The sequence below is a fragment of the Penicillium chermesinum genome (assembly GCF_028974085.1).
Source record: "Penicillium chermesinum strain IBT 19713 chromosome Unknown utg000008l:1.0-1752722.0:1.0-1753981.0, whole genome shotgun sequence".
NCBI lineage: Eukaryota > Fungi > Ascomycota > Eurotiomycetes > Eurotiales > Aspergillaceae > Penicillium > Penicillium chermesinum.
In genome coordinates, this window is record NW_026695318.1 from 1,253,330 (window position 1) to 1,278,145 (window position 24,816).

The 24,816-nt window shown below is 51.8% G+C and overlaps 13 protein-coding genes across 13 annotated transcripts; 3 read left to right on the plus strand and 10 right to left on the minus strand.

The window, feature by feature from the left end:
- Window positions 1-1,238: 1,238 nt before the first annotated feature.
- N7468_010264 (VIT1/CCC1 transporter family protein) lies at window positions 1,239-2,249 on the plus strand (the record flags this gene model as incomplete). Its single annotated transcript, XM_058479559.1, has 3 exons — window positions 1,239-1,299; window positions 1,359-1,689; window positions 1,742-2,249. The coding sequence occupies 3 exons, from the start codon at window positions 1,239-1,241 to the stop codon at window positions 2,247-2,249; spliced, it is 900 nt and encodes a 299-aa protein (XP_058326127.1).
- A 290-nt stretch (window positions 2,250-2,539) lies between these two features.
- Window positions 2,540-3,126, minus strand: N7468_010265 (DUF4202 domain-containing protein; the record flags this gene model as incomplete). The annotated part of the gene is made up of 2 exons (XM_058479560.1): window positions 2,540-2,601; window positions 2,625-3,126. The coding sequence occupies 2 exons, from the start codon at window positions 3,124-3,126 to the stop codon at window positions 2,540-2,542; spliced, it is 564 nt and encodes a 187-aa protein (XP_058326128.1).
- Window positions 3,127-4,290: 1,164 nt separating this feature from the next.
- On the minus strand, window positions 4,291-4,633 carry N7468_010266 (uncharacterized protein; the record flags this gene model as incomplete). Its single annotated transcript, XM_058479561.1, has 2 exons — window positions 4,291-4,386; window positions 4,454-4,633. The coding sequence occupies 2 exons, from the start codon at window positions 4,631-4,633 to the stop codon at window positions 4,291-4,293; spliced, it is 276 nt and encodes a 91-aa protein (XP_058326129.1).
- A 1,099-nt stretch (window positions 4,634-5,732) lies between these two features.
- Window positions 5,733-11,169, minus strand: N7468_010267 (uncharacterized protein; the record flags this gene model as incomplete). The annotated part of the gene is made up of 11 exons (XM_058479562.1): window positions 5,733-5,819; window positions 5,887-6,518; window positions 6,636-7,074; window positions 7,121-7,362; window positions 7,432-7,617; window positions 8,091-8,164; window positions 8,284-9,342; window positions 9,412-10,174; window positions 10,269-10,767; window positions 10,875-10,988; window positions 11,047-11,169. 11 exons carry the CDS (start codon window positions 11,167-11,169, stop codon window positions 5,733-5,735), a joined length of 4,218 nt encoding a protein of 1,405 aa, XP_058326130.1.
- Window positions 11,170-12,041: 872 nt separating this feature from the next.
- Window positions 12,042-13,931, plus strand: N7468_010268 (Zn(II)2Cys6 transcription factor; the record flags this gene model as incomplete). The annotated part of the gene is made up of 2 exons (XM_058479563.1): window positions 12,042-13,051; window positions 13,109-13,931. The coding sequence occupies 2 exons, from the start codon at window positions 12,042-12,044 to the stop codon at window positions 13,929-13,931; spliced, it is 1,833 nt and encodes a 610-aa protein (XP_058326131.1).
- Window positions 13,932-15,236: 1,305 nt separating this feature from the next.
- N7468_010269 (uncharacterized protein) lies at window positions 15,237-16,227 on the minus strand (the record flags this gene model as incomplete). The annotated part of the gene is made up of 2 exons (XM_058479564.1): window positions 15,237-15,685; window positions 15,717-16,227. 2 exons carry the CDS (start codon window positions 16,225-16,227, stop codon window positions 15,237-15,239), a joined length of 960 nt encoding a protein of 319 aa, XP_058326132.1.
- Window positions 16,228-17,576: 1,349 nt separating this feature from the next.
- N7468_010270 (uncharacterized protein) lies at window positions 17,577-17,792 on the minus strand (the record flags this gene model as incomplete). Its single annotated transcript, XM_058479565.1, has 1 exon — window positions 17,577-17,792. One exon carries the CDS (start codon window positions 17,790-17,792, stop codon window positions 17,577-17,579), a length of 216 nt encoding a protein of 71 aa, XP_058326133.1.
- A 1,363-nt stretch (window positions 17,793-19,155) lies between these two features.
- On the minus strand, window positions 19,156-19,389 carry N7468_010271 (uncharacterized protein; the record flags this gene model as incomplete). Its single annotated transcript, XM_058479566.1, has 1 exon — window positions 19,156-19,389. The coding sequence occupies one exon, from the start codon at window positions 19,387-19,389 to the stop codon at window positions 19,156-19,158; it is 234 nt and encodes a 77-aa protein (XP_058326134.1).
- An 18-nt stretch (window positions 19,390-19,407) lies between these two features.
- Window positions 19,408-20,712, minus strand: N7468_010272 (uncharacterized protein; the record flags this gene model as incomplete). Its single annotated transcript, XM_058479567.1, has 5 exons — window positions 19,408-19,571; window positions 19,658-20,170; window positions 20,228-20,273; window positions 20,373-20,487; window positions 20,576-20,712. The coding sequence occupies 5 exons, from the start codon at window positions 20,710-20,712 to the stop codon at window positions 19,408-19,410; spliced, it is 975 nt and encodes a 324-aa protein (XP_058326135.1).
- Window positions 20,713-20,716: 4 nt separating this feature from the next.
- N7468_010273 (uncharacterized protein) lies at window positions 20,717-21,606 on the minus strand (the record flags this gene model as incomplete). Its single annotated transcript, XM_058479568.1, has 3 exons — window positions 20,717-20,755; window positions 20,812-20,924; window positions 21,237-21,606. Coding segments are annotated over 3 exons (522 nt in total), but the record flags the coding sequence as incomplete, so codon positions are not given.
- A 258-nt stretch (window positions 21,607-21,864) lies between these two features.
- N7468_010274 (S-adenosyl-L-methionine-dependent methyltransferase) lies at window positions 21,865-22,068 on the minus strand (the record flags this gene model as incomplete). The annotated part of the gene is made up of 1 exon (XM_058479569.1): window positions 21,865-22,068. One exon carries the CDS (start codon window positions 22,066-22,068, stop codon window positions 21,865-21,867), a length of 204 nt encoding a protein of 67 aa, XP_058326137.1.
- Window positions 22,069-22,464: 396 nt separating this feature from the next.
- On the minus strand, window positions 22,465-22,939 carry N7468_010275 (DUF953 domain protein; the record flags this gene model as incomplete). The annotated part of the gene is made up of 2 exons (XM_058479570.1): window positions 22,465-22,645; window positions 22,716-22,939. The coding sequence occupies 2 exons, from the start codon at window positions 22,937-22,939 to the stop codon at window positions 22,465-22,467; spliced, it is 405 nt and encodes a 134-aa protein (XP_058326138.1).
- An 896-nt stretch (window positions 22,940-23,835) lies between these two features.
- Window positions 23,836-24,759, plus strand: N7468_010276 (Zn(II)2Cys6 transcription factor domain-containing protein; the record flags this gene model as incomplete). The annotated part of the gene is made up of 1 exon (XM_058479571.1): window positions 23,836-24,759. One exon carries the CDS (start codon window positions 23,836-23,838, stop codon window positions 24,757-24,759), a length of 924 nt encoding a protein of 307 aa, XP_058326139.1.
- Window positions 24,760-24,816: the final 57 nt, after the last annotated feature.

Here is a 24,816-nt window from a genome sequence, read left to right on the forward strand (position 1 = left end):
AATGCACCGACTTAAATCAAATTTTGATCCAATGCCTTGCAGTAGACCCAACAAGTTCCTTCACTTCGAGGTCCCTGAAGCCAAGCCGGTTAGGGTCTTCAAGTTCCCGTCCTCAACATCCTGTCCCCACACGTTAGCGTCTCAGCGACTCCTTCTAGAACCTTCCGAGTCGTCGACTATGTGGAAGCTAGTAGAGCTAGTAGAGCTAGTGCGGCCTAGCAAGTCTCAATTGGGAAGGTTAGAAATTGACTGGGTACTGTTTGCTTGATACCAGGGTGATCCTTGAACTGTCGGCCAGCAGCCCGCAGGCATGCGTAACCAGCAGCGCTCAGCTACCGAGCAGTTGTGGAGTGTGTGGATCTGCCAAGCAACGGAAATTAGACAGACGGGACACGAAGCTGGACCTTTTATCCTCAACTGGACTTTGACTAGGAGGTTGAAAGTAAGGCTTTGCACTGGGGCCAGAAGAGTCTAGAGTGCCGAAGTTGAGTAAGCCCGCAGAAGCTCCGAGTCTTTAAATGCAACCAATCAGCAGTGAGGACCCACTCAGTCAATGACCACATCCATGGTCGGGTGGGTGGGGCCCGGATGTGTAGATCTGAAGTTCTGGCCAATAATACGCAAGCTAATGGTAATCAGCCTGACAACCTCCACCAATAATAGTCTTCGGATTTGAGCGGCCGCGCACGGCTGCGGCTGCATGACTGCATCAGTGCGGGAAACCTGCAACTCAACGGTTGACGCTGACCATTGCCGAGCTGCTGATTGGTGGTATGCAGGTCTAGTTCAAACCGTCTGTCCAATGTTTAGTGGTTTTTTGTTGCCTCTTTATGGACGGAGACGGCGGGATTGCTAAGACCGGTGACGGTGGCTACAGGGCAGGAATTTAAAAAGGTTCGTGCTGGAAAGGGGCTTTCCAAAAGACCAAAAAAAAGTGTCCTGTTTATCATTCCATCATTTCGTTGTTCCATTCTTGTGTCACGGCTTCAACCTTTCGACGTATTATTGGAATACCCCTCCCTCTCAATCCTGGCTTTCCACTTCTCTCAGCTTTTCCAAGCGTCGGGGTATTCGGAATATTGCTCACATCTTACTGTATTCTTGTCTCCGGATCGGGCGCACATCTCCGACCCTATCTCCGAGTCCTTGTTGCGCGTTAAGTACACGAACTTCAGGACCTTGTGCAAAGCTGCAGATCAATCTTCTACCTTCTAGTTGGTAAGACCGATCTTTGCAAGATGGCTCTCCTTTTCATCAAGCAAAAGCTATTCCCTACAAAGGGGTACCAGAACCTTTCAAGTATGTCGAAGCCTTCAACAAAGATACATCGGGAAAAGTACTAACCGTGATTTGTGCAGCAAAACCTCTCATCGAACATGTGGACGATGAGTCGACTGTCCGCGCTAATTCTGAACGCGACCTTGAGTCCCAAAGCCACCGTTCATATGACACCTTTGGCAACAGCGCGCCTTCCACCACCAGCAACGCCTCCCGAGCCCGCATTAACCCGCGCATTGTCTCGGATGCCATCCTGGGCTTATCGGACGGGTTGACTGTGCCTTTCGCACTGAGTGCTGGTCTCTCTGCACTCGGGAATACCAAGGTGGTGGTTCTCGGTGGCTTGGCAGAGCTGGCTGCAGGTGCCATCTCCATGGGCCTGGGTGGATATGTCGGGGCCAAGAGTGAAGCGTAAGCGTGCCTTTTTCCGTATCAGTCTTGGATGCTAGCTAACAAACCCCAGCGAATCTTATGAAACCACGGTCCGCGAGACCCAGAAGTTGATTGAGAGTGATGGACAGGAAACCCGGCTGATGGTGCGTGAGGTTTTCGCGCCATACGGGCTCTCCGATACTGCCCTGGACGAGATCACTAGTGATTTACATGCCTCCCACGAGCGGTTGCTGGAGTTCCTGCTGGCCTTCCATCATCGCGAGTCGGCACCTGACTGCAACCAGGCTTGGATCTCGGCTATCACTCTTGCTCTGGGATATTTTGTGGGTGGTTTTATTCCGCTGATTCCATACTTCATCGCTTCGCAGGTGATCGCCGCCTTGTACTGGAGTATTGGGGTCATGGCTGTCACCCTTCTGGTCTTCGGGTACTTAAAGACCTGTGTGGTTCGTGGATGGTCTGGTCGCGACAACATTATGGCAGGCATCTGGGGTGGTGTACAGATGTGCTTTGTTGGTGGCGTCGCCGCAGGGGCTGCCATTGCTCTGGTTCAACTGATTGACACCGGCAGCCCTTAACTCAGCCATCGGTGGGCAGTGAAGTGTACGAATTGCATGGAGCATCCCCGTACTTAAAAAGCATGGCGGGTGTTTTTGTTTATCATGACTCATGATCCTTTCTTTTCTTTTGCTTTTCTGGGAATTTCAGACCATCTCATAGCGGGCGTTTCGGCAGGAGAATACAAATCCCAACCTGGGGCCTCAATCAGAAATATTGGCTATTGTAGACATTAGCATACATAGTATATCCCGAAACGCTATGGGGGCAGAAGATCAAACAGAAAAAACAAAAAAGAAAACATCTCATCTCAACCCGCTAAAGCCTTCTGCACCAGTGACTGCGCCCGCTCCGACAACTCGATCTTAAGAGCTTCTGCCCTCCCAGCCTCCGACATCTTCCCCACGTCTTCTGCAAGATCCCAATCATCTTCTCCTCATCGCCCAGATCAGCCTCAAACTTATCAAACTGATCGTCCAAGAACACCAAGCAGGCCACATCCTCCAAGGTCTGCGTGTCTGGATCCCCCTGCTTCAAATCCGCCTTGCGCACCAGAGCCCCTACCCTCGCCGCCTCCTCGGCATCATACCCGCTCTCCCGACAGATCTGCTCTGCTAGTTCAGCTTGCCGGCGCTGCAGCCCCGAGCGCCAGGAGTGATACCCGATCTTGGTGGCGGGGTAGGAGCTGCGCGGGACCTCCCAGCGGCGGAGGTGCTGGGCACGGATCGCGAGGCGCAGGAGCTCCGAGGCGGAGGGATCGAGGCGCTCGAGGTAGCCGGTCATTTTCTGGGCATAGTGCAGCTCGTAGGGGATTGCGGTGCCGTCGGCCTCGACGATGTTGGGGTCGTCTTTGTGGGCACGGTCGATGCGCTCGAGGGCACGGTCGTACTTGGACATTGCGTGGCTGTGGTAGGGGAGCTGTGGGGGCTATCCGTGGAAGAAGAGGCATATGGTGTAGGAAGCTGGTCCAGGTATTTTGTTTGAGGAACTGCCAGAAAAAGCGACTGATAAGGGCAATCGTAGTGGGGTCGCTGCCAATATCTGTGGGTCCGATTGGTGCCCGGATCTATAGATTCATACAAGTCCTGTCGCAACATGCGCCGTTACCACCATAAGACTACTCGCTTATTTCTTGGCAAATTCATGACTGTTTTAATGTAAGGCAGACATAGTAACCCGTGGACTTGATTAACTTGTTGGTTCGTCAATTAGTGGGTTAGTTGACTGGGCTAAGCAAGCCCTAGAGTGGGCAGAATGGGTGACTAATCACTGGTTCACGTGACTCGTGGCTCTAGTGTCCCCTTGTGGAAGCACGCTGCTGCGAGTACACCTTCTTTCGATTGCCATTTTTTCGCATCTTTCGTCGAATACCTCCTTCTGAGCTTTCCGCCTGAAGCGAGTTTCTGCTATATCCCTACTTTGTGCTGGGCCAGCTCCTGAAGACTAATCAACAACTGCAGGATTTATGGCAGTAATTCGGAAGACGAGTGAAAATACATACATATTCCTCGACATCAAGGATTATACACTCGACGACAATGATGGCTTCAATCTGCATGGTCTGTATCATTCAGGTGCTCCGAGCTGCGGGCTCGGGGCTCTCGATAAACTCCCGCTAGAAATAATCCACCTTACAATTATTCTCCTCGACCTTCAATCACTGAGTGATTTTCGACGTGTCAATAAACAAGCGAAGTTGATCACGGATTCGGATCCACAATACAATATGATACGCACTCATGCCCCTGCCTCAATTCGCGGGAGTCTCAACATAGGGACCGCTCGGTTTTGCTCCTGCCAGGACCTTTATGAGACACTATCTACCGCGGAGTGTGACATCTGTGGAGATTTTGGTGGCTACTTGTACTTGATCACATGCCGTCGCGTTTGCTTTCTCTGCTTTACTGAGGAAATCGACTTTCTTCCCCTCATGCGGAAAGACGCAATCCGCAAGTTCGGCCTTGATTCTACACACCTCGCAAAGCTACCCCACTTGAGAAGCCTTCCTGGTTTTTATTCACCACGACGAACAAAATGTCGACGTCGCGAAATTTTATTCGATTATTCAAGTGCACGACAACTCGGAATTGCGGTCCATGGGTCCGTCAGCTCCATGGAAAAGTACACTTCAGAAATGGCTCGTAAGAAGGTAGAGGCCTTCGAGATGAAAAGGTCCCTTCACAGGGGATACGGAGCAAATCTGCGACAACCTCGAACTGAAGACCTCTTCGACGGACGCAGCTCTAACCCCAGGCGGTTTTTCGGTATCATTCGTGCTCCATTCTTCAATTTGGGAACGCCGTCCGCTGATTGGGGCTCTCATTGCGTTGCTTGCAAAGCTCATCACTATTGCCGGCCACTTCATTGGCGCCGAAAGTTTACGCTGCCCAGTTTCCAGGAGCATGTCAAAGAATGTGGCGAAATCGTAGATGGGAAACACATCACTCTCTCGAGTTAAGCAAGCCCAAGTAGATACGAGGTCCCACTAACCTCCGTAGGGCACCGTATGTAGAAAGGAGCGCTGAGATCCGACCGCTTGGCTCCAAGACCGGCCAGCTACCCTTGAGACTCAAGATTTCTATCTGAATGGGCGCTCGTGTCGGAAGGGCACCACCAGTGGGGCTCGGCGTACGCCTATGATTGCTGATTCTTGTAGGCGTTCGGTCCCGGCCACGTGTGGCGTTCAAATGGGAACGGGTTTCTGGCAATTTTCAAAGGCTAAATGGGGCTGGTGTCGAGGCTTGCGGCGTGGTCTCTTTCCATCTAGTCTTAGGTCGGCTAGATCCGCAATTGATCTAGTAGATAGGACTGGAATATGCTTCCAGGATCTACGACAGGATTGTTCTATGGTAATCCCGCCTGCAAGTTCAGGGTTACTTGGCATATTATTCTTTACCTCTATTCAATCGATTCACTAGGACAGGCCGACGGAGCAAGGCTCTGGCCGAAGTATCAAACACAGAAGGGCAGCCAAAGGCCCCTCGGAATAATAAGAAATAGCAGAGTGGGCAAAAATGAAGAGGTGCCCCAGACTGAATGTTGTCACAAACTCATCGGAAAACAGAAACGCAAAGGCCAGCCATTACAGCAGTGGAAATCTCGTAAGGATTTGCGTGAACATATAGAGCAGCAGGGAGAAAAAAAACAAACTCAGAATCACAGAATAAAGAAAAAGAAAGAGAAAAATCAAGCAGACCTGGGTTAGACAACGCAATTCAATTGAATCAAATCGTATTCGTTGGAATACCCTGTTTCCCACCCCGCTAAACGCCGTCCGTTAGATGAAGCCGGGTATATCCAGCACCGTGATGCAACATGTACTGAGAATTTGAAGAAGAAAAAAAAATTAGTCAGAAATTCAAGACAGGGGACGTGGAGGGTTTTGTCGGATCATCCATAGGAACGCTCGGGCTGTGATCTCGGAGCGTTGTGAAGATAGTGAAATCGACGAGTGAATAAATGCGATGCGATGCTTTTTTTTTAGAACTCTGGGGTGTGGGTTTTTATCTGGCGCCAATTCCGAACATACCAACCCCGTAACTGCCGCTCCGCTCGGACAGGGGGGTTGACACCTTGGTGGGCATGTGTTCCTGTTGTGGCTGAGATTAGCATTAGTTTCCAGGCGGAGAACACCAGTATCTCGCAAGGGCTCCGTACCTTCTTCCGTTTCTTTTTGTTGCTTCCCTCGCTACCGGAAAGAAAGCCGGTGTCCTCCTCATCATCTATGTAGCCTTCGCCGTACCCCACGAAGCTATTGTCATCGTAGTTGCGCTTACGACCGCGAGTGGGGCGTCCTCGTTCCGCGTCTTGGGATGTCGGGGCAGGACTGCGTCCTGGTAAAGCGGGACGGCTAGGAATTGCTGCGGGCTTCTTGCCACTATCGCTCGCGCCGGCCTTGGTGGGTTTTTCATGTCCAAGCACATCCTCCCAGAAATCGTTATTCGGCACAGGGCCAGGCTCTAGTTGCATGGCTTTGGCATGCAGATCTTGGAGTCCCGAGTCCATATCCGCGATCTTGATCTGCTTTCCAAAAACCTTCTGGTTCTGCCATTCCTCCTCCGGCCACAGCGTTAAATGTCGCAAGCTACCAGGCGCGCCGGGTTCCTGTTTCACAGCCTTGTTCCGTCCTGCCAGCCCAAGTCCCTTCAATTTCCCCTCGTACGACTTTCTAAGTCGATTGATTTTCTCGCCTGTGATAGGGTCCATTCGCGCGACCGATTTTGCGATGGAGCCTAATCCATAGAGAGATATTAAGTCCATTGAAGGATCCGGACCCGTGACGGTGGGCGCTATCAAGCCACGAAGAGCACAGTGTTAACAAGTTTGGTTCCAGAACGAAGAGAAGACAAGAGGTGATCACACGACTGTCCAACTACCAACCACAATCAAACTTGGGGGAATCTTACAGCTCTTGCAAATATGGAAAGCCGAGGTGAAATTTTCGTTGAGTGCGTCCAGACCGAGGTTTCGAATGTTCAGTCGGGGCGCGGATTCTTTATCCACGTCCATGGCGTCGTTGTCTGCAGAAGGTTGGTCGGCAAAGTCGCGAACTCCGGTTTCTGGCGCGACTACCGATTGCTGCTGCTCGTGCTCACTTCCGTTCTGTTCTGGGTTTTTCTGATCCTCCTCCATCTTCCTTGAATCGTCCTGGGTTCCACTCGTGAAAGACTTGTGCTCCGGCTCGTCCGATGAAGGCGCATTCATCGGGTACCCACTGACACTGCTGGCGGGGGCGGGGAAAGAGTTGGTCATGCTCAGAGTCGGCTGCTGAGAGACCTGTGTAGACATGGGTGTGGGAGAGGGAGGAGAGGTGTTGGGGTGTGTAATCGCCTGGTCGGGTGATGCCTGCGAGGATGTAACGATTGAGACATAGCTTGGATCGCTGACCGACATCAACGGAGGCGATGTCGGGGTCTGGGGGGATATGATCCGAGTGAATGAGCAGCTGGTGATTCTCTTTGAAAGAACCAGCAGCGGGCGAGGAGGGCGAGAGAGGAGCGGCGTGAAATGAAATGGATGGGGCACGATCCGACATGAGAATCCGGCCAAGAAAGCTCTCTACCGGGTGATGGTCCAAGGTCGAAGACTCTTCGGCCACAGGGCAGAGATTCCGAATCGTTTCCGACAAGAGCGCTGGCCGCTGGAGAGGGGGGTTTCCCGGTCGATGGTCGACGGTCGCTCAGGTGGGCGAGCAGGTCATACCACGGTCTAGGCCGTATGCATTCCACGCGATCAATCTAATCCTTGAATGCCAGTGTGTGCGATCGGGGGGGGGGTGGGGGTCGTGATGGATGGCGAGGGGGAAGATGTGGTTCCAGAGCGTCTGGATCGAGAGGTTGGAGGCAAAACGGGCCGGCCACGTGACCATGGAATCGGGCCCAAGCCGTCCTACCAAATCGAGTATCAAGTACTTCGTATATCAGAGGAATATCAATGGTGATCTCGAAGAAGCTTATTCCACCTTCGCGAGCAAAGAACTGGCTATGCCAGTGAGGAATATCCATATTTAGCGTTATTCTCTTCGTCCTACAGCGCCAACCTTAGTCTCGACCTCTTTATTCCTGAAACAAAACACCATATTTCAGCTTTCGCTTAGATCTTTGTTTCTATAATGAATTTTCAACGTATGTTGTGCTAGCTCTTGGCCATGATCTACTAGTATGTGTCGAACCTTGAAGAACAGCCAAGATTGGCTCCATCAGGAATTGCCCATTAAATCTTGAGCTAGATATGAGCTGTGATTATGTCAAAAGTGACATCCCAGTCGAGGGCAACAGCACTCGCAGTTCGGTATCAATAATAGCAATGATAATAACAAGAAAGAAGATAACAACAGAAGTGGAAATGTCCGATCGCCGTACCCATAAGACTTGTGTCCCCAATTCCCATAGCACCCGCCCGAAAAGCAAGAAGCAAAGCAAATACCAAACACGCGCTAACATATGTCTGTAAAGCCAGTTCCCTAGCTCTCTCTGCCAGTCTCCGGCTGGGTTTCCTGTCTCAAAGAATCGGCAGCCTTATGATTGGTAGAAAGCGTGGGATTCTTGAACTAACTGAGCTGATACATCCGGGATATCTTGTTCCAGGGAAGCCATCAACTCAATTTGCTCCTGTTGGCTGAGGGTGCGCTCACGCCTTGCTGGAACCGGGAACGGTTCATGGAAGTACTGCGAAAACTGATCCTCAATTGTGGTTGTCCAGTGCATAGGATCAACCGTAGCATCAATATAGGCTAGGTGGCTGGCAGTGGTGGATGCAAGAGAGAAATTGGGGTCCCAGCCTTGGAGGCCCGGAACCACAGACGGAATCGCATTGTATGGAGTATTGGGGTCGACAGAAATGTCAGGGTAAATGACGCCAGTATTTCCATAGGCTCCGGTTGCGCCAGAGGCTCTCGTGTTGGGATTGATGGGAGACTGGTTCAGATTAACGGGGGGTTGATTTACCCCAAACGGAGGTGCTGAGACTCCCGCTGGGATCTTAAAATCTTCAACATGTGCAGGAGGAGTCGAAGCTGGGAAGGAAAATGGAGGGTCGGCCGATTGGCCCCGGGAAATTGTGCCGGTGGAAGCACTCTCGCTGCTCATGGCTGGATTGGCTGTCCGATAGCTTTGAGCGTAAAACGATGACGTGGTTGTGCTTGAAGGTCTCGACATCGCTGGTGGAGTCATAACACCCTGTGAAGATGTTGGTGTAGGGTGGCTGGAAGGCGAATGGACAACGAAAGATTCGTCCGTGCTGTATGCCTTCAAACATGCCGTGACAAGTCGTCGATACAGCAGGTATGCGGACATCACACCCGGCCATCGTTCGGCAGAGTAGACGATGACTTCTAGAGCCATGTCCAGGTAGGTTTGGACCTCCTCGACAGGATGCTCTTTCCGGATTTCCGGATACGACAATGTCCAGAGAATTGTATTGAGCGCCATGAACAATGCTTGGGTGAAAATCCACGTTAGATCCACAGATCCGGTAACCATCTGCTCTTTATGCATGACTATATTGTACGTCGACGCCTCAAAGCAAATCTTAGCAGCATTGACAGACGGTTCAGGTATTTGCGGCGATGGTCGGTACATCAGTATCACAATTGTATTGCGTCTTCCTTCAAACCTGTCGCCATAAAGAACGCTCGATTAGCTAGTCACGACCGGAAGCCTGGGGTGGTATTCAAGAACATACCATTTGACATTCATACCACTCCCGTCGTCATGTTTGGGGCAGCTATCCAACCAGCGGTCGATCTTGTCCATCATCTGATGAAACCATGGATCCTGGTCATCAACTGGGGTATCCGAGGGATTCAGATAGAGCTTTCGCCGGGCTTCCAGTTGAAATAGACGCATTTTGAAGAAATGAACACTGATACACTTGCTCAGGACCGGTTTGGCTCCCGGGGTGACTCCCTTCGCCGTGATGTAACGATCATCAACCAATTCGAAAAATTTGACATCGATATTATCGTGTGTGACACTATAGCAGCTCGCACGGCCCAGCGAGTGGGACAGGCCAAACTCCATGGACGTAACGGCCCAAAACAATCTCCGCCGCATGTCAACCTCCAGAGCGTTCAAAGCCTGCCCGTTCGAAGGCTTTGTGATGGTCGCTTCTTCCGTCAAGCCTAGATCTTGGCAGAGCTTGACGGCAGTTCCTACCACCCAGTATGCCGCGGTTCGGGTGGGAGTTAGCATGGAGTATTGGGCTATCATCACTAAGCATTGTAAGGCCCTAAGATCCATATTCTTGAGGACTGGATCCAGGTACGGCAGGGCGGCCAGGTAATAGCTATCTGCCAGACCAGCATACTCCGGGCTCATCTTTTGCATGCTCACGGCGATCGCCATGCGCAATTGAAAATTATGACACGGATCGGTTGATCCGTCAAAAACCTCTTTCGCCTCTCTCCGAAAACTGGGTTCATGTAAAATTGGGAGCATCGCCTGGGCTACGGGCAAGCGAATGAGTTAGCCAACAATTGTTCTTTTTTTCTTTCTTCTTTTTTAAGAGAAGCTGTGGGACTACCAAAGCGTGTAATATACCTTTCACCATGAAAACATCGATTAGTTTGTTGGTCAGGTTTACGGGTGGGAGATTAGGCTGCGGGAGAGAGCTGATCATGGGATACACCTTCGATGTCGGCTTCGAATCCTCCTTGGCGAAGGCAGCTTTGATTTCCTGGGCGGTCAACTCGGGCACAACATCTTTGATGCTTTTCGAGTCGGTATTCTGCTTCGCCATCTCCATCACTAAACGAGTCATGGCAATTCCGCTCGATGGGCCCAAGTACCGAGGTTCATCGTTTTCATGGAAGCGAATGCGGCCGGCGCTCCGAACCATCAATCCAGCATCTGCCGAATGTTTTACATCTTTCTCAGCCGCTGCCAGTTGTTTCTCTAAAGCGCGAGCTCTTTCTCGGAGCGAGACGATATACGTGCGTGGGATGGTAGTGTTCCGGGTGGAGTCGTAATAGACGCATTTTGCGTTGCTTCGCTCGCAGGGCACACATCGAGGGAGTCCGGGATCGCATCTTGATTTCCGCTACGGCATTCCAACGAATTAGCTCACATAAAAGAGGATCTCGTGTCCCAGGGATCGCCCGGGGCGCGGGAAGGCTTGAGCTTGCCGAGGGGCACAGGGCATCCTACCTGGCGGCATCTTGTACAAGCCGTTAGAGTGTGGGCGATGCGACCATCAGGCGGCTCATGCGAGGACGATCCCGGTGAGATCTGCCCGGGGGGGGAGAACTCAGCGGCATGGCTCTATAGACACGAAGAGTCGAAAGGAGGAAGTCACATGCGATGGAATTTCGAGATTAACCTCGCCGGGGCTCTTCGTATCGATCCTCCAATGGTAATACGCAGTGACATGGTCCGGATCCGAGGAAGGATCAAAATCGGCCGGGCGGCGTTTCAATGAGGGGTTGAAATAAGCGGGCCACATCAAACTGCCAAATTGGAACCGCAAGGGGGGCGTTGAATCTGGGCCTGGACCTAGATCGGGACTTGGTTGGGGTCTTGGGAAGGAAAGGAGTTTGGAAGCGACGGGAGGGACCCGGCTAATGTGTGGGGGTGGGAGGAAGGCGATTGAGGGGAGAAGGAAGGACAAAGGGAACAATGTCCCATAAAATGCATCTGGCCATTGAAACCTTTTGCTGAATCATTGGTAGTGCAAGTTTACAAAAGACCAAATGTAAGGTGGAATTAGAGTTGGAATGTCGAGCCTGTGAAAATGAGTTAAGTTAGATCAGCGCGTTTATAGAAGAGGCTCTTCCAGCTCCCGGCATTTCTAGAGAGCACCAGAAGCGTACTTGGTAGCTTGCTACCAGATCTATCTGAGAGAGTTCATATCGGGCAGCATGAAAGGGAACGACGGAATGTGATGGCCCCATCGTCCATGATCGATTGGGCGAGGGTCTTGGGTTACTCATTCCTGCTCCAGCTTCGCCTTTGACGCTTTTCTCCCCGACTCGATAAGCGGGTGGGGGTATTTCCGCGCTTTGAAGCCTGCGATAATAGCCCCCTCTTAGACGCATTCGCGCATGCAATTGAGTCCCCAGGAGATAATCACTACAGTAGTTTATAGAGTACAGGCAATTTGAGGAGATAGTACCCAAAAAATGGAGGGGACTCATGATGCCCAGAATGAGAGAAAATCAAAATCAAAATCAGAAAGGAATGTGACGCGAGAGTGTAGGAAGGGCGTGTGGTGTGAGGGTGCCCGCCCCCATTGGGAAGATCTGCTGACGCAAAACCCGCCCACTCTTTAAGGTCTCCGGGGTTTCCAAGGCTTGTCTCTGCGATGAACACGCCAGCATGCCCTCGGCCACCACTTTCTTGGACAACCCTTTATTGAAGGTCAGTCGGCCCGTCGCCGCGTGCTCGCGATGCAGAACCGCCAAGATCAAGTGCGATGGCAAACTCCCCGCTTGTTCGGCCTGTGAAAAAGTGGGCAAAGCCAGCACCTGCTCCAGCGCCAGTGACGAATTCGCCAAGGGGAAAGAACGCAGCTATGTGGCTTCTCTGGAGGGCTACTGTGAGAAACTAGAACGGAGGCTTGCGCTCCTTCAAGATCGTCAAAGCTCTCTACCCGTCGAGGAGAATGGAGTGGCCCACGAGGTGTCCATCACTGCGGCGTCGCCAACCGCCCCTACAGGAACGGCCCACCGCCGCGAAGTGTCTGATATCGACGATCTAGTGGGGGATTTTGGCTTCCTGTCGGTCAACGCGACCTCGCGAGACTTCCACGGCATCACTTCGAAGACCAGCTTCGCCAACCTGCTCTTATCGGTCGCGACTGTCAGGTATCCACCATCCTTATCTGCTGCCAGCTCCCTCCCCGCGCGCCATGAAGCAACGCCGCTGTTACAATACTACTTTGAAAATGTCTTCGTGCAGCTCCCGTTCTTTGTCGAGACCAATTTCTGGACCTCGGTTGATGCCGTCTACCAATCCCAAGGCCGTTTCGCCAAACCCTTCGATCATTGGATACTCCGCATGGTTCTGGCGATCGCTTCCGCATCTATCTCATATCAGAGTAACGACAAGAGCCATCAACGTGCGCTGACTCTCGTGGCAGAGGCCTTGAAATACGCCGAAGAGGTCCTTCGCCCTGGATCAATCATAGGAATCCAGGCAATTCTATTACTGGCCCAATATGCATTTGTAGACCCCGCTTACTTCCGGAGCTGGTATCTGGTGGGCATGGCAGTTCGCGTCGCGATAGACCTGGGTCTGCACCAAGATCCTCCGGTAGAAGTCATCTCGAATCAGTCTAAACTCGATCTCCGCCGGCGCGTCTTCCATTGCCTGTACAGCTTAGACAGGTCAGATTTTCCTCATCTGCAAGGGTAGATCCCTTTCCGTACTAACATGTCTTTTAGGGGAACGAGCGCTGCTTTACAAAGAACCTTTTCGTTTTCAGATGGCTCTGTAAATGTCTTAATGCCCTCATCCGGTGCGGCAGAGACATCCTCAGACCAAAGTCATATATTCCTCCGAAGTCCCGCGCCCGCCCTCCACATTGTGAAAATCCGCCAAATCCTCTCAGCAGGCTACCAAGATATGTATTATAGCAGCCGTGAACCATCACCCAACCCCATCGTCCAAATCTGGAACCTCTGCTCCCAAACCCGCGATTGGTACCACCAATGTCCCAAAAACGCCCCAAGCCACTTTTCCCTCCTCTACCGCCTCGAGCTTCTATATACGATAACAGTGCTCCTCTCCCCATCCAACCGATACCCCGTTTTGTGTGACTACAATAAAGCGGTTCTCTTCGACCGCTGCATGGACTACATCAGCCAGATTCACCAAGTGCTGGAGAATCCTACCGCGCTCCCCTTCCTCACCTATCTCGACATCCTGCGCGTCCAACAAGTCGCCCGTCGCTTCATCGAGGTGCTCTCCCAAAATTTAGACCTCCTCCTCAGCCCCTCTGTTCCCGTCCCTCCCCCGGTTCCCGCGGGTACACCGAGCCCGCCCATGCTCGCTCAAGAAGACCGTGTTAGCTGCCGCCCGCGCGCGAGGCGCTGTCTTCACTACATCAGCGGGCTCTTGGGTTTCGCTGCCCGGAAGTGGGACCTGCGTGAGCCGCTCGAAGAATTCCAGTCCGAGTCGGCGGCACTGGTGGAGCGTCTTACTGAACCTACTGCCCACGAGATGCCGCTGGCCGGCCCTGCGTATTCGGCTTATAGGCTGGGTTGAGAGTTGATGGGTCTATATTTGTTCTTAGTTATTATCCCTGGCTGGCTTCTGCTGGCATGTCGCATTTGGGGGACTGTTTGCTGTCCTAGCATCTGGCGTACTCGATACCTTTTCTTTCTTTTGACTGCTTGGCATGATTCTGGTTATTGTAAGTCTTGTAAATTGAATATAGAGCCACATTCCGCATGTTAGTGATTACTTGGATCCCACGGCAGCTTACTCGGGTACTCAAAACCGTCCTTAGAACTAAGTTTATCCATCATCTTATACTAGTATAAGCCAGACGTTACAGATGGGGGCTGTCAATAGTTACAAGCTTCCAATTTTACACCGCAGGGTTATATCCTTCTTGGCACATCTTTCCCTGACACCCAATCTGGAGGTGACAAGATCTTCAAGCCTCGCAAGCGTCTTCGCTGCTACTATAAGTATTAATCAGCCCGAAATATGTGGACTAACCTTAAGAAGGACCAGGCAGTACGGCTAGTGTCTTCCTCTCTGAAGGTGATATCCCCGAGCTCCTAGCAGGAGCGCATACATGTTCAAGTCGCCATAGAGCGTCACGGTACTGTTCCAGCAGGTATCTACAAAATATATCGTCATAGTCCGATTTTGAGTCCCCAGACGAATGAGATCAACAGCGGTTGCGCATAGATGAACCCGCGAGGCATTCAAGATTGGCCAGCTAATGTGGGATCAGGGCTCGCTGGCGGAACTTGCATACCAATTGGCCGTGGTGGGCCATGGGCGAGAATCAATAGACACACCCAGTGTCTTATCTATGAGAATGGGGCGGCAGCACGACGAGGGAAATTAGTTGACTATTGAATTATGAGGTCCTCTTAGCAAATGAAACAGGGCCGCGCTCAGATGGTCAGTTCCAAAGGGACCGCATTGTCCACAATCAGCCAGTGAGGCTCAAGGGAAAGAGTAGGCCCGGGATGGGAACGTGCAGAGCTACAACACCCGCGCTACAAAGTACTACTTACTACGAGGCTGTCAGCGGGCACATACAGGACATCCAATTCAAAATACTGAATATGAATATTGAAACGGACTGCCCCGAGAGCAGAATACCTCTATGAACATTAAGATTAATGGATTGGCCAGATAGAGATATAGAAACAAATATAAAGATCGGATAAAGTACCCCGACCTAATCTTTGAAAGGATTCATCAGAAAATAACCGTTCTAGGTTACCCATATATGCACGAAAGGTGGGGTATACACAAGGCTCCCGAAACGCTATCCATTGCTGCGTAAAGAAAAGCCGCCGCTAAAACTGAGCAAGAGGTTAATCCCGCTTACAGGTTCTCACCGAGGGTCTGGACGACGGCGCCAACGGGGGTGGCAACGGAAGGAAGGCCAAGGCCGGTAACGAGCTGGGCAACCTCGGGGCTCAGCTTGATGAGGAGGGCGGAGCCATCCTTGTGGACAACGGTAAGGAGGCCCTCAGTAGGGCCGGCGAGGTCAGAGACGAGGTCACCAACGCTGCCAGCGGTCTTGACAACCTCACCGGCAGGAACACCAACGGAGGGGAGGCCAAGGCCAGACAGAAGAGCGGTGACGGAGGGAGAGAGCTCAACCAGGAGCTGCTTGGCGTTGGGGCCGGTGACAGTGAGGATCTGGCCGACAGCGGGGGTAAGGTCCTTGACGATCTCACCGCGCTTCAGGTTCTTGCCGAGGGTGGCAATGACAGTGCCAACGGGGACACCGACAGCGGGGAGACCAAGACCAGAGAGGAGACCAGCAACTTCGGGGGGAGAGAGAGATGAGGAGAGCACCGACGTCAGCACCGACAACGGTAACGAGACCGTTGACGTGAGGGCCGAGACCAGTGACGAGGCCACCAAGGCCGGAGGCAGAGGCAACGATGGAGCCGAGAGGGACACCGAGGGCGGGGAGACCAAGGCCAGAGACCAGGCCGGTAACCTCGGGGCTCAACTCAATGAGCAGAGTGCTAACGTCGGGGCCAGCAATGGTGAGAACGTTCTGCAGCTGGGGGCCCAAGTCCTGGACGAGGTGGCCGTTGGCGGCAGCGGGCTTGGAGGCATCTTCACCGGCGGGGAGGCCGAGAACGTTGGTCAGGTCACCAATGGTGGAGACAACGGGGAGCTTGTTCAGGCCAAGCTCGCTGGTGAGGTCGCCGATCTTGAGGTTCTTGACGAGACCCTCAACACCGTCGAGGATGGAGGAGAGGCTGCCGGTGACATCAGACAGACCGGCGAGACCGGTAGAGGTAGGGGCGGCAGCAGCGCCCATGGCAAGAGCCAAGGTGACAAAGGAGGCCTTCATTGTGATTAGGATTAAGCTTGAAAGAATGACTGAAGTCGGAGACTTGTATAAAGAGTGACAAGAAGGGTGGGATGGGGAGGAGAAAGAAGAAGTCTGGCAGTGGGATTCAGCAGCACCTGTATTTATACACCATTGACTACGCGCTCGCCTCCTGATAGCAAGAGACCCTCCTTAATCTTGCCCCGATGGTGCTGGCGGGTCAGTCTCCATCGACCATTCTCTCTTTTAGTGCTCCAGCCCGCTCCTCAATGAGCGTGGTGAGGGTGGAACCCCCGCCCGATCTCCAGCGTCAAACCCTAATCCCAGATTGGAGATGAACAGCTGCTGGCAATTGTCATCACTGGATCCTGCTCTCCTGAAAACTGTGGGCTTTTCCCAGATTTGGAAATTATAGGGGTCGCTACGTAAAAGGAATCGGGAGGGCCACGCCTGGTGGGTGCACTCGTCAGTAAGAGCGGATTTTCTAGTTCCTGCCTCCGTACAGAGAATGATGCCATAAATGTTGGCTGGTTTCTGCCCCAAAACATTCCAGAAGCCCTAATCCACGGCATAGATACCATGTTTTCCGCCAGTCAGAGATCGAGGATCCGAAAAGAAGCCCACCTAGCGGAAAATCAGGGAATGAGTCTGTGTACGGGGTACGAAAGTACTACGGAGTAGCACTTGACAATTGCAAAATGATCAAATAGGCTTCTCTTCCATATTAAGATCTACAGGGACATCGCCAAGGTGGAGTGCAATCCGATCCACCCATACTCCCGATCAAGCCCTGTGGCTGGCTAGCTGAGAGCTTATATGGGCCTAGCACCACCGAACTACTCCGGCCCACATCTCAATAATGCCGCTGATCGAGGGATTAGCTCCAGGATTTTGAGCCCTCCTGCTCCGCCCGCCCGGATAGAACCAGATTTACTACGTAAATATGCGTTCAGGAAAAGGATCTTTGAGCTCTGCAGATGTCCTGACCGCGATAGTCGACCATCCTCGTCAAGCTCACTTATGCATGGTTGCCATATGGTACGCGTACGCCACTGAGCTCTCTCTGAGACTTCAGAGCTTTAGATCCCCACGGCGGAGGGTTTGGTGGCGGACGCTTGGAACCTTGTAAGGAAACTTAATCGCGGTCCAAGAAAGGGCAGAAAGGCCCGAAAAATCGGGGAAGCTGGAGAGAAAAACAACCCGCAGCGCTTCAGCCAAGGCCAATCATCTGGCCTCGGGGCCGCGGTTCTCCACTATGATATTCTGCTTCAGGTACGATCTTCAGGGGATCATGCCCACCGCCCCCATCTGTATTCAGGTACAGTAAACAATACGCAATATTCTGTACCCGCACCGCCCCATCTTGGCTGTCAGGCCTCTTGCCGCCCCATATTCACTTTCCCGTCTTGGATATCATAGGCTGCTGGAGTGGAGCATGGAGCGGTGACAAGCTGAGAGTCGTTCAGGAATAAGGGCAAGCGGTCCCGGCGCTTCGGTGCCTTTCGGTACTTGATTACATTTTGAGAGCCTTCGTCGATCGAGAACGGAGCATTTCTTGGGACGTCGGCCACCTGCATCATCCACATCGTCATCGAACTCGCATATTTCCGGTTTATGGTATACACGCAGCTCCCACGCAGACTTGCTTTCAAATAGCGTCCGTTGCACGTTCACTGTTGGGCGTGCAAATATCAAATTTAGACTTCTACCATTTCAATAATAACCACTCTTGGGAATTCTATAGACTTCTTTGATTTGTTCCTCTCCACGTCCCGAGTCCATTTTCTCCGTACCGAGTACTCTGTGCCTTTTCCCGGAATTGCATCCCGGGAACATACAAGATATGGGAGTCAATAGGAGGTCGATCTTGGGAACGGCAAGCCACCGAAATTCCCCGTCAGAGAAACGGTGAAACGGGTCCTTTTGTTCCAAAGAATAAGTGAGTAGTGCTCTGAATATCCCAATTTGTGCGCTGTTCCTGACAATGTGACCTTCTCAAGTGCTACTCTCTTTTAGTGGAGTATGTTAGCCCATCTTAGGCAAGATGGCTGACCTGTTCCTCCCATGACTGGCTACACCAACCTGATTAGATCCTGATCGGCCCTTACATAGCGCATTTTGTTGGACGGGGAGACCTGAGTGTCCCACACGACGAATCCGTGGGTCTGGAAGAACCATATCCAGGTGGGTCAGCTTAATGTGTCGATCTTATACCCTGCAAGGAACCCTGCTGTCAGAATCTTGGCTCACGCCAGCCCCATCGGTTCTGCCTGGTTGATGCATCCTAGTGTACATATGCATCCTGTTAACAACGGTGGGAAAAAGCAAACCGCCAAAAACGGTTTCGATGGAGGTTCGTACATAAAGCCTACTCTAACGGTCCGGTAGGGCTTTTGAGCACTGAAAATCTGTTCATCCCCATACCCCAATGGCGCGGGTAAGGTGGCGGATAAAGACCCTGCCCGGCGGGCGGGGATTAATTTAATTAATTCCAAATCGTCCCACTAGCCCCAGCCCTAACCAAGTCCTTCTGCGTACCCTTGGAAATCCAGTATACCTCGTACTATTAAACCACCACTGACACTGGCATGTGATTGTACAATTTTCACCACCATCAATAATGGGATCACTGTGGGCTTCTATTGCGCAAGACGACCTTCCGTAGTGTTGTCCGCTTGGAAGCGTAAACAAAAAAAAAAACAAAAAAAAGTGGCCTGAAGCGGGTCGGCTTCGCGGCAAATGACAAATGCCGCTCGTTCAGGTCCGACTACATTATTCTACCGGCGATGGCGAATTATGCACCGGAATCACTTCAGCCGCTTCCACATGTCTCGTTCGCTGTTACCCCGACGTCCCGTAAGTAAAGCCTGGCACAACATCAGTTCAGAGCATCGCGCCTTGGTCCCCACGAGTCAGCATCCTGCGATCCACCGTTCTGTCCAGAACAATCTACGGAGTGCGTCCTCGGAGTTTGCTTGGAAGGCCCACAGCTCCGTCAGAAGGGCTAATCAGGGGCTCTCCAGACGAGATGGGAGAGTTGCGCTGAGAGCCCCTGAGCTGGTCGACCCGACTTCGCCTCCGATGCCGATTTGGTGGCACCCAAATCGATCCTTCGGTCGCACGGACAGTGTATAATTCCACAGAGGCGATACGGATATGGATCTTCGGGTTCGAGTAATTCATCGGCGGGACCGGAACGATCTACACAGTATTATCTGCTAGCCATTCGCCTAGCGTCTGGCCGAAAATACAGTCTATCGTGCTGGGATTAACTTTGATCGGGGAGCACCGAAGCTGATCTGGCAGAACCCGGAGACCGTTCAGCCCCCAAATGGTGTAGTTGTCTTGCAGGTTTGTCTTATCGCCTAATAAAGGAACGGTCACCACGGCCTAAGCCGTTCTGCGTACCTAATGCAATTCCAGGAATTCCGCCATCCAATCGTTTTCGAACCCTTCCCACATCCATGAGTCGACGTTGCAATCTGCTTCGAATGGAAGAGCAGGGCGTCGTTGTTTGGGGATGCGTGCCACGGTTCCACGAGCAGAGGCTCCCACTTCCGTTTCAGTGAAATGAACAGCTTAGCTGTCTGCTCGAACATGTTCTCCTCCGGTATGTCACTTGATGGCTTGGCAGCTGCCTGGAAATTCGAGACTGCGGCGTCGATATACTGCCGAATGTCGGCGATACTTTGGACATGACCCTTGGCCCACTCAAGGTGCTCCAGCGTGGAAAGTTTGAGCAGGTCCATTAAAGCTCGGTTGAGCTGGAAGAATGAGATAATCGACGCACCAAGATAATTCTCGGGTGGCAGACGTAACCAAACATCTAGCAAGGATTTGGCTGCTTGGACCCCCGAGCCTAGAGCTTTGAGGCCATCGATTTCGGAAAAGTCCTGTGTGGCGAAGCCGAATGACAGTTCTTGGATGCTGAGTTCAGCATTGAGGAGGTACACTTGTACCACATCTAGAAAGCATCGGGATATTTAGCACCTCAGCCAATGTAAAGGGGGTGAATCCATACGGTTATCATGGCAAGTATTTGATATTTGGTTCTTGACAGTCTCTAGCTGCGTCTGTCAAAACCCAACCGCAAAAGACGCAGAGCTTGGATGTTTCTGATCGCGTTGAAACATATAGACCCTGCCCACAACTAGCTGGATCTTTACCAGGGCGACGAGAAGCTCCTCTCCCGGGCATTCCTTCATCTTGTCGAAGGCACTGAGGTTCTCCATCCATGGGGTCCAGCGAAAAGACTCACCCTTTCCAAGCATGGACTCGATGCTTTGAGGTGATCAGCTCAGGCCACAGAGATTATGTAGAGTAATTTTCATGTTGCTTACTTGGAGCTAATGAGGAAGCAACCAAGTACGGCGCGTCTTCCCCGAAGGATACAGTGCGGACGGGTTCTGTTTTCAGCTCGACTGCGCGGTGGAACATTACAAGTGGGACATGCCCTTTGTTATCTGCTTTGTTGAGATTGAGCTCAGAAACGGTTCCGATTAACATGTGGTTATATAGGCTCAAGAATGGCTTCGGGGAGAAGGTTTTCCTTTCGGAGAGTCAGCATCAGTTATGGCGAATATTTACAAGTAGATCATGGAATACGCACCAAGCCATGAACGTCATGATCCCAAGCAAAAGATCGAGAGTCGGAGAGCGCTCTACAAATAGTTTCTGGGGTATTGTATCGCGCAGTGTTGCGAAGACTGATTTTCTTGCTGTTAATCGGGGTTATATATAGCCTGGATGCATACCCAGAAAAACGGCTTCTCTGCAGAGAGTTGCCGTGGGCTAATGTGCGCCGGAAGAAAGACGAAAGGCAGACACCCTAAGTTTATATTCCGAAATCTATTCAGAATCTCGACATCACTCAGGGAGATAAAGGACGGAATGGAATCATTATAAGGTGGGGCCAATGGGGATTGTTCGAGTCTCGGGTCCTCTTGAACGCCAGGAGAATTTGACGTGTTTGGTGTACAATAAGCATGGGGGCTGCCCCGCATTTTGTATTCTGCTGGGAGACTGCGAACCGGAAGGCGCAATATTCAGATTCTGTCCTTGCAATGCTGAGATGAGGGAACCGAGTTTGGCTTCTACAGCTGAAAGCCGTGATGCCGCCAAGTCTATGTTGCGTTTTCGTATTTTCTGCGCGGGCTGACACTCATTACCTAGACGGTCGCATCTATCAAATAAGTGTACGAATCTCAAAGGCTTATCTTCGATCATACCTTTCGCAGCTCCCAGTGGCAGGCAAAATGCATCTACATTTTGCCCGAACGCAGCTAGCACAAGCATGGCCGTAATGGGCTGGGGATTTAAGTGGGGTTCGTGTCGAATGAGAGGGAGATTTGACCAGCCAAATACCGAGAACAGAAGCCAGTGACGGACAGCAGCATTTTTCTAGCACATAGAGGAGTTTGAGTCCACTTCTCCGAGCTGGTAAGAGCCGGAGTTCAGATACAAATCCGCCGTAACGCGCTGACTCGAATTTTGTAACTCTGAGGCCCAAGCGGAGTTCCACTTCTGATCTCCGGTGAGTTTTTCAACAGCTTCAACAGCTTCTATTGATCCAACGAAGAAAATACGCCTCGAGTGGAGTCAATTGGGGTGGCTTGCGTGAGATCTCCTACGAGTCTGTCTCTGACTTTCTATGGCTGTTCATGCCAGCTCGGCCTCTATACCCCGCAATGCTTCGCCCTTGCCCGTGAAATAACTCAGTATTTCAAAGCCAATGGTGGGGGCTTTCTCCTGCGTGAATGAGATCGCTCCAAGCCACCACAGAATATCATCACCGCCATCAATGATATCTCTGATGGCAGGGAGGAGACTGGAATCCTTGTCAGGAAAGATGTATTCCTCCATTATGTCATTTTGGAGAGTTCTCATGTTATGCAGGTTTGAGGTTTCTGAAGATCGCGTTTGCTTTCTCGCATGCCAAATCATACAGGATGTTCTTGAAGTACTATACTCCGGCGCCTACATCCATCCTTCCAGAATTGAGCGTAGAAGGCCTAGGGAATGACAAAGATGAGACATGGCCCGAGGTGTGCGAGTGGGCAAAGACTGCCTGGCAAAAGCACGGAATGGATATAGAAAAAAACTTGGATGATCCCTCCGGGTTGACACCCTCGAACCATAGAGAGAAGTGGGTGGGACAGCGATCTTCCCCATACTAGTCGGAGCTAGAGTTCATGCATTATCAATCTCGCTCGATAGCTATCACGAAAATTTGCAGAATATTCAGATACGCTCATTTCCCTAAAGTCGCTCCTTTGCCCAGTCGCCCAGAAAAGCCTTGAACTTGGCTGAATCCAGGATCTCTACTTCGGTCACCTTTCCTGTTTCCGTGACTTCTCCATTAACCCGTTGGTAACGTGCCAAAGTTGGAATTCCTGAGACATTCCAAGTCTTACGGTACAAGTTATCTGGGTCTTTCCATCTATCGTGCAGAAAGGAGAATTAGTATGCAAGAAAGAGCGGTGATGGCTTGGTCCTTGGGGAGGACGAACTCGGGTTTCTGACCGACCGTGACGAGTCCTACAGGAGGCGTCTCCTCGGCCGCAAATGCAGCCTTGATATGAGGCAGCGCAGCACGAACATCCGGGCACCATGGTTGGCCTGTAGCAGGATCATCGGAGGAGACAAAAGCAATGAAGAGCATCGAATGGGGCCCCTCTGGCAATGGGATGGACTTGGCGGAGGCCGGCAGTTTGAAATCCGTGATAATGGGCATCTTGACTCTGTTCTGGTTGCGCCAGCAGTAGATTAATGGCGTTTGGTCGGGGAGCGCTGGAAGTTAAGGTGGCTTAATGTAACCTTCAAAGTAATTTTGATGCCACGTTTCTTGAGAGGTCCGAGGAAATTCTTCATGGTGGGGCAGAATCACGAATCGCTCTACAACGTTTGAGATCGAGCACACCACGAGCTCGAATCAAGAGGAACTTGATCAACTACAATCGACTGAAGACTTATCCAAGATCCCAAAGGATAATTAATGAGTTTATATGCGGTGAGGATATGAGAGACGAAGAACCAGGTTGTCTTTTCACTTAAGACCACCAAAGCAGACAGCCTACTATACTACATATTTTAACCGTTACTGGAAGGAATATGTTGGAAGTTGCATTTCCTTGTCTGATTGATCTGAACTAGTACTAGCAAAGCAAGCTATCGGAGTCAAATGGCGAGTGCTTCCAAAGTGGTACAGATTCGAAACCGTTTTTTGCAACAGTTGGAGTAGAAGGCCGACATATCCATGATGTTGGTATATAGACCTTACGCGAATGAGGATTCGAACAATACTGAATTTGAAGTTGACTGGAGCAGAAAAGAACCAAATTTGGCACAGTTCTCCACGGGGAGGACTTGTCGAATCTTCTAGAAAAATGGTGAGTTGAGAGCGCTGCTTCAAGACATCTCATTCATGGCTGCGTTTTTTATAAAGAGATCCTAGCTTCTACTTACACCGAACTCTTCCATCGGACATCAATGTCCGGAGCAGCATTTACAGATTCAGATCGGGTGGAGCGGGAAGAAGGCAGAGGGATGGGGTGCCTCGCCCCACACCTCTCGGAATGTCAATTCTCGCGTCGCTACCTCTAGCACCGCGCATATTCACGGCAGGGCACCATGATCCCCCGAGCTCAAAAAGCCACCCGAGACAATCGCCCCGGAGCCAGAACATGCAAAACATGTGCTCCCTGTCGGCAGAGGAAGATCAAGTGTGACGGTACGCGGCCGTTCTGTCAGGAGTGCCGGGCTCACGGCTCGAGCTGCGTGTACCCGCAAGATGCTAGGCGAGATCCACGGCCATCGCGAGCGCGCATCCAAGGCCTCGAGGCGGCCGTCGCAGCAATGCTGGAGCACATGAAGTCGTCTGGCATCGTCCCGTCGCATGCCAAGCTAGGCGACTGGCTGCCGGAGGCCGCCGCAGATGTCGGCTTGGCTGAAGCCACTGATCTAAGAGGCCACCGGGCAGAGGGTCAGCCATCTGAAGAAAACGGTATTGACTCGGCTGGGGCTGCCATATCACTAGAGACCCCGGCAATGTCGACCGGCAGCCTGATCCAAGATAACAGTCTCCCGCTTTCTACTCCGATGGGCAAAGCCGGCGCCATAAACCAGCACTGGGCTCGAAGGACCACCGACAGTACATATTCTCCACTACGCCTCGACTGGCGTGGGCAGGAGTCATCCAGGGCTTCCCACACTCTCTCACGCCCAACGTCTGTGTATCCGAATAGCGAGGCTCTGTCAACCCCGATCAGCTCACAGCCCTTTTCCCACTTGGATAGCCAAGATGATTCAGGCATGTCACCTTGCGAAGCTCGAGTCGCCGGAGTGTTCCATGAACACGGCTGTGTCAAGTCTGTTCATGGTCTCGCCAGTATCATGAACCCATCATCTCAAGCTCAGCATAATGAAAACATTTCAAAAATGAAATGGAAGGGAGAGCGAGCGGTTTCCGCCTCCAAGGCAAGGCTCATCAGTAATGCCGCTCTACAGCGACAACGGGGGGCTTCGTATATTCCAACAACCGTCAAATACCATTGACCTCGATGGCTGTGAGCCAGAGTTAGCAAAGCATCTCTTCGATATCCATTTTAATCG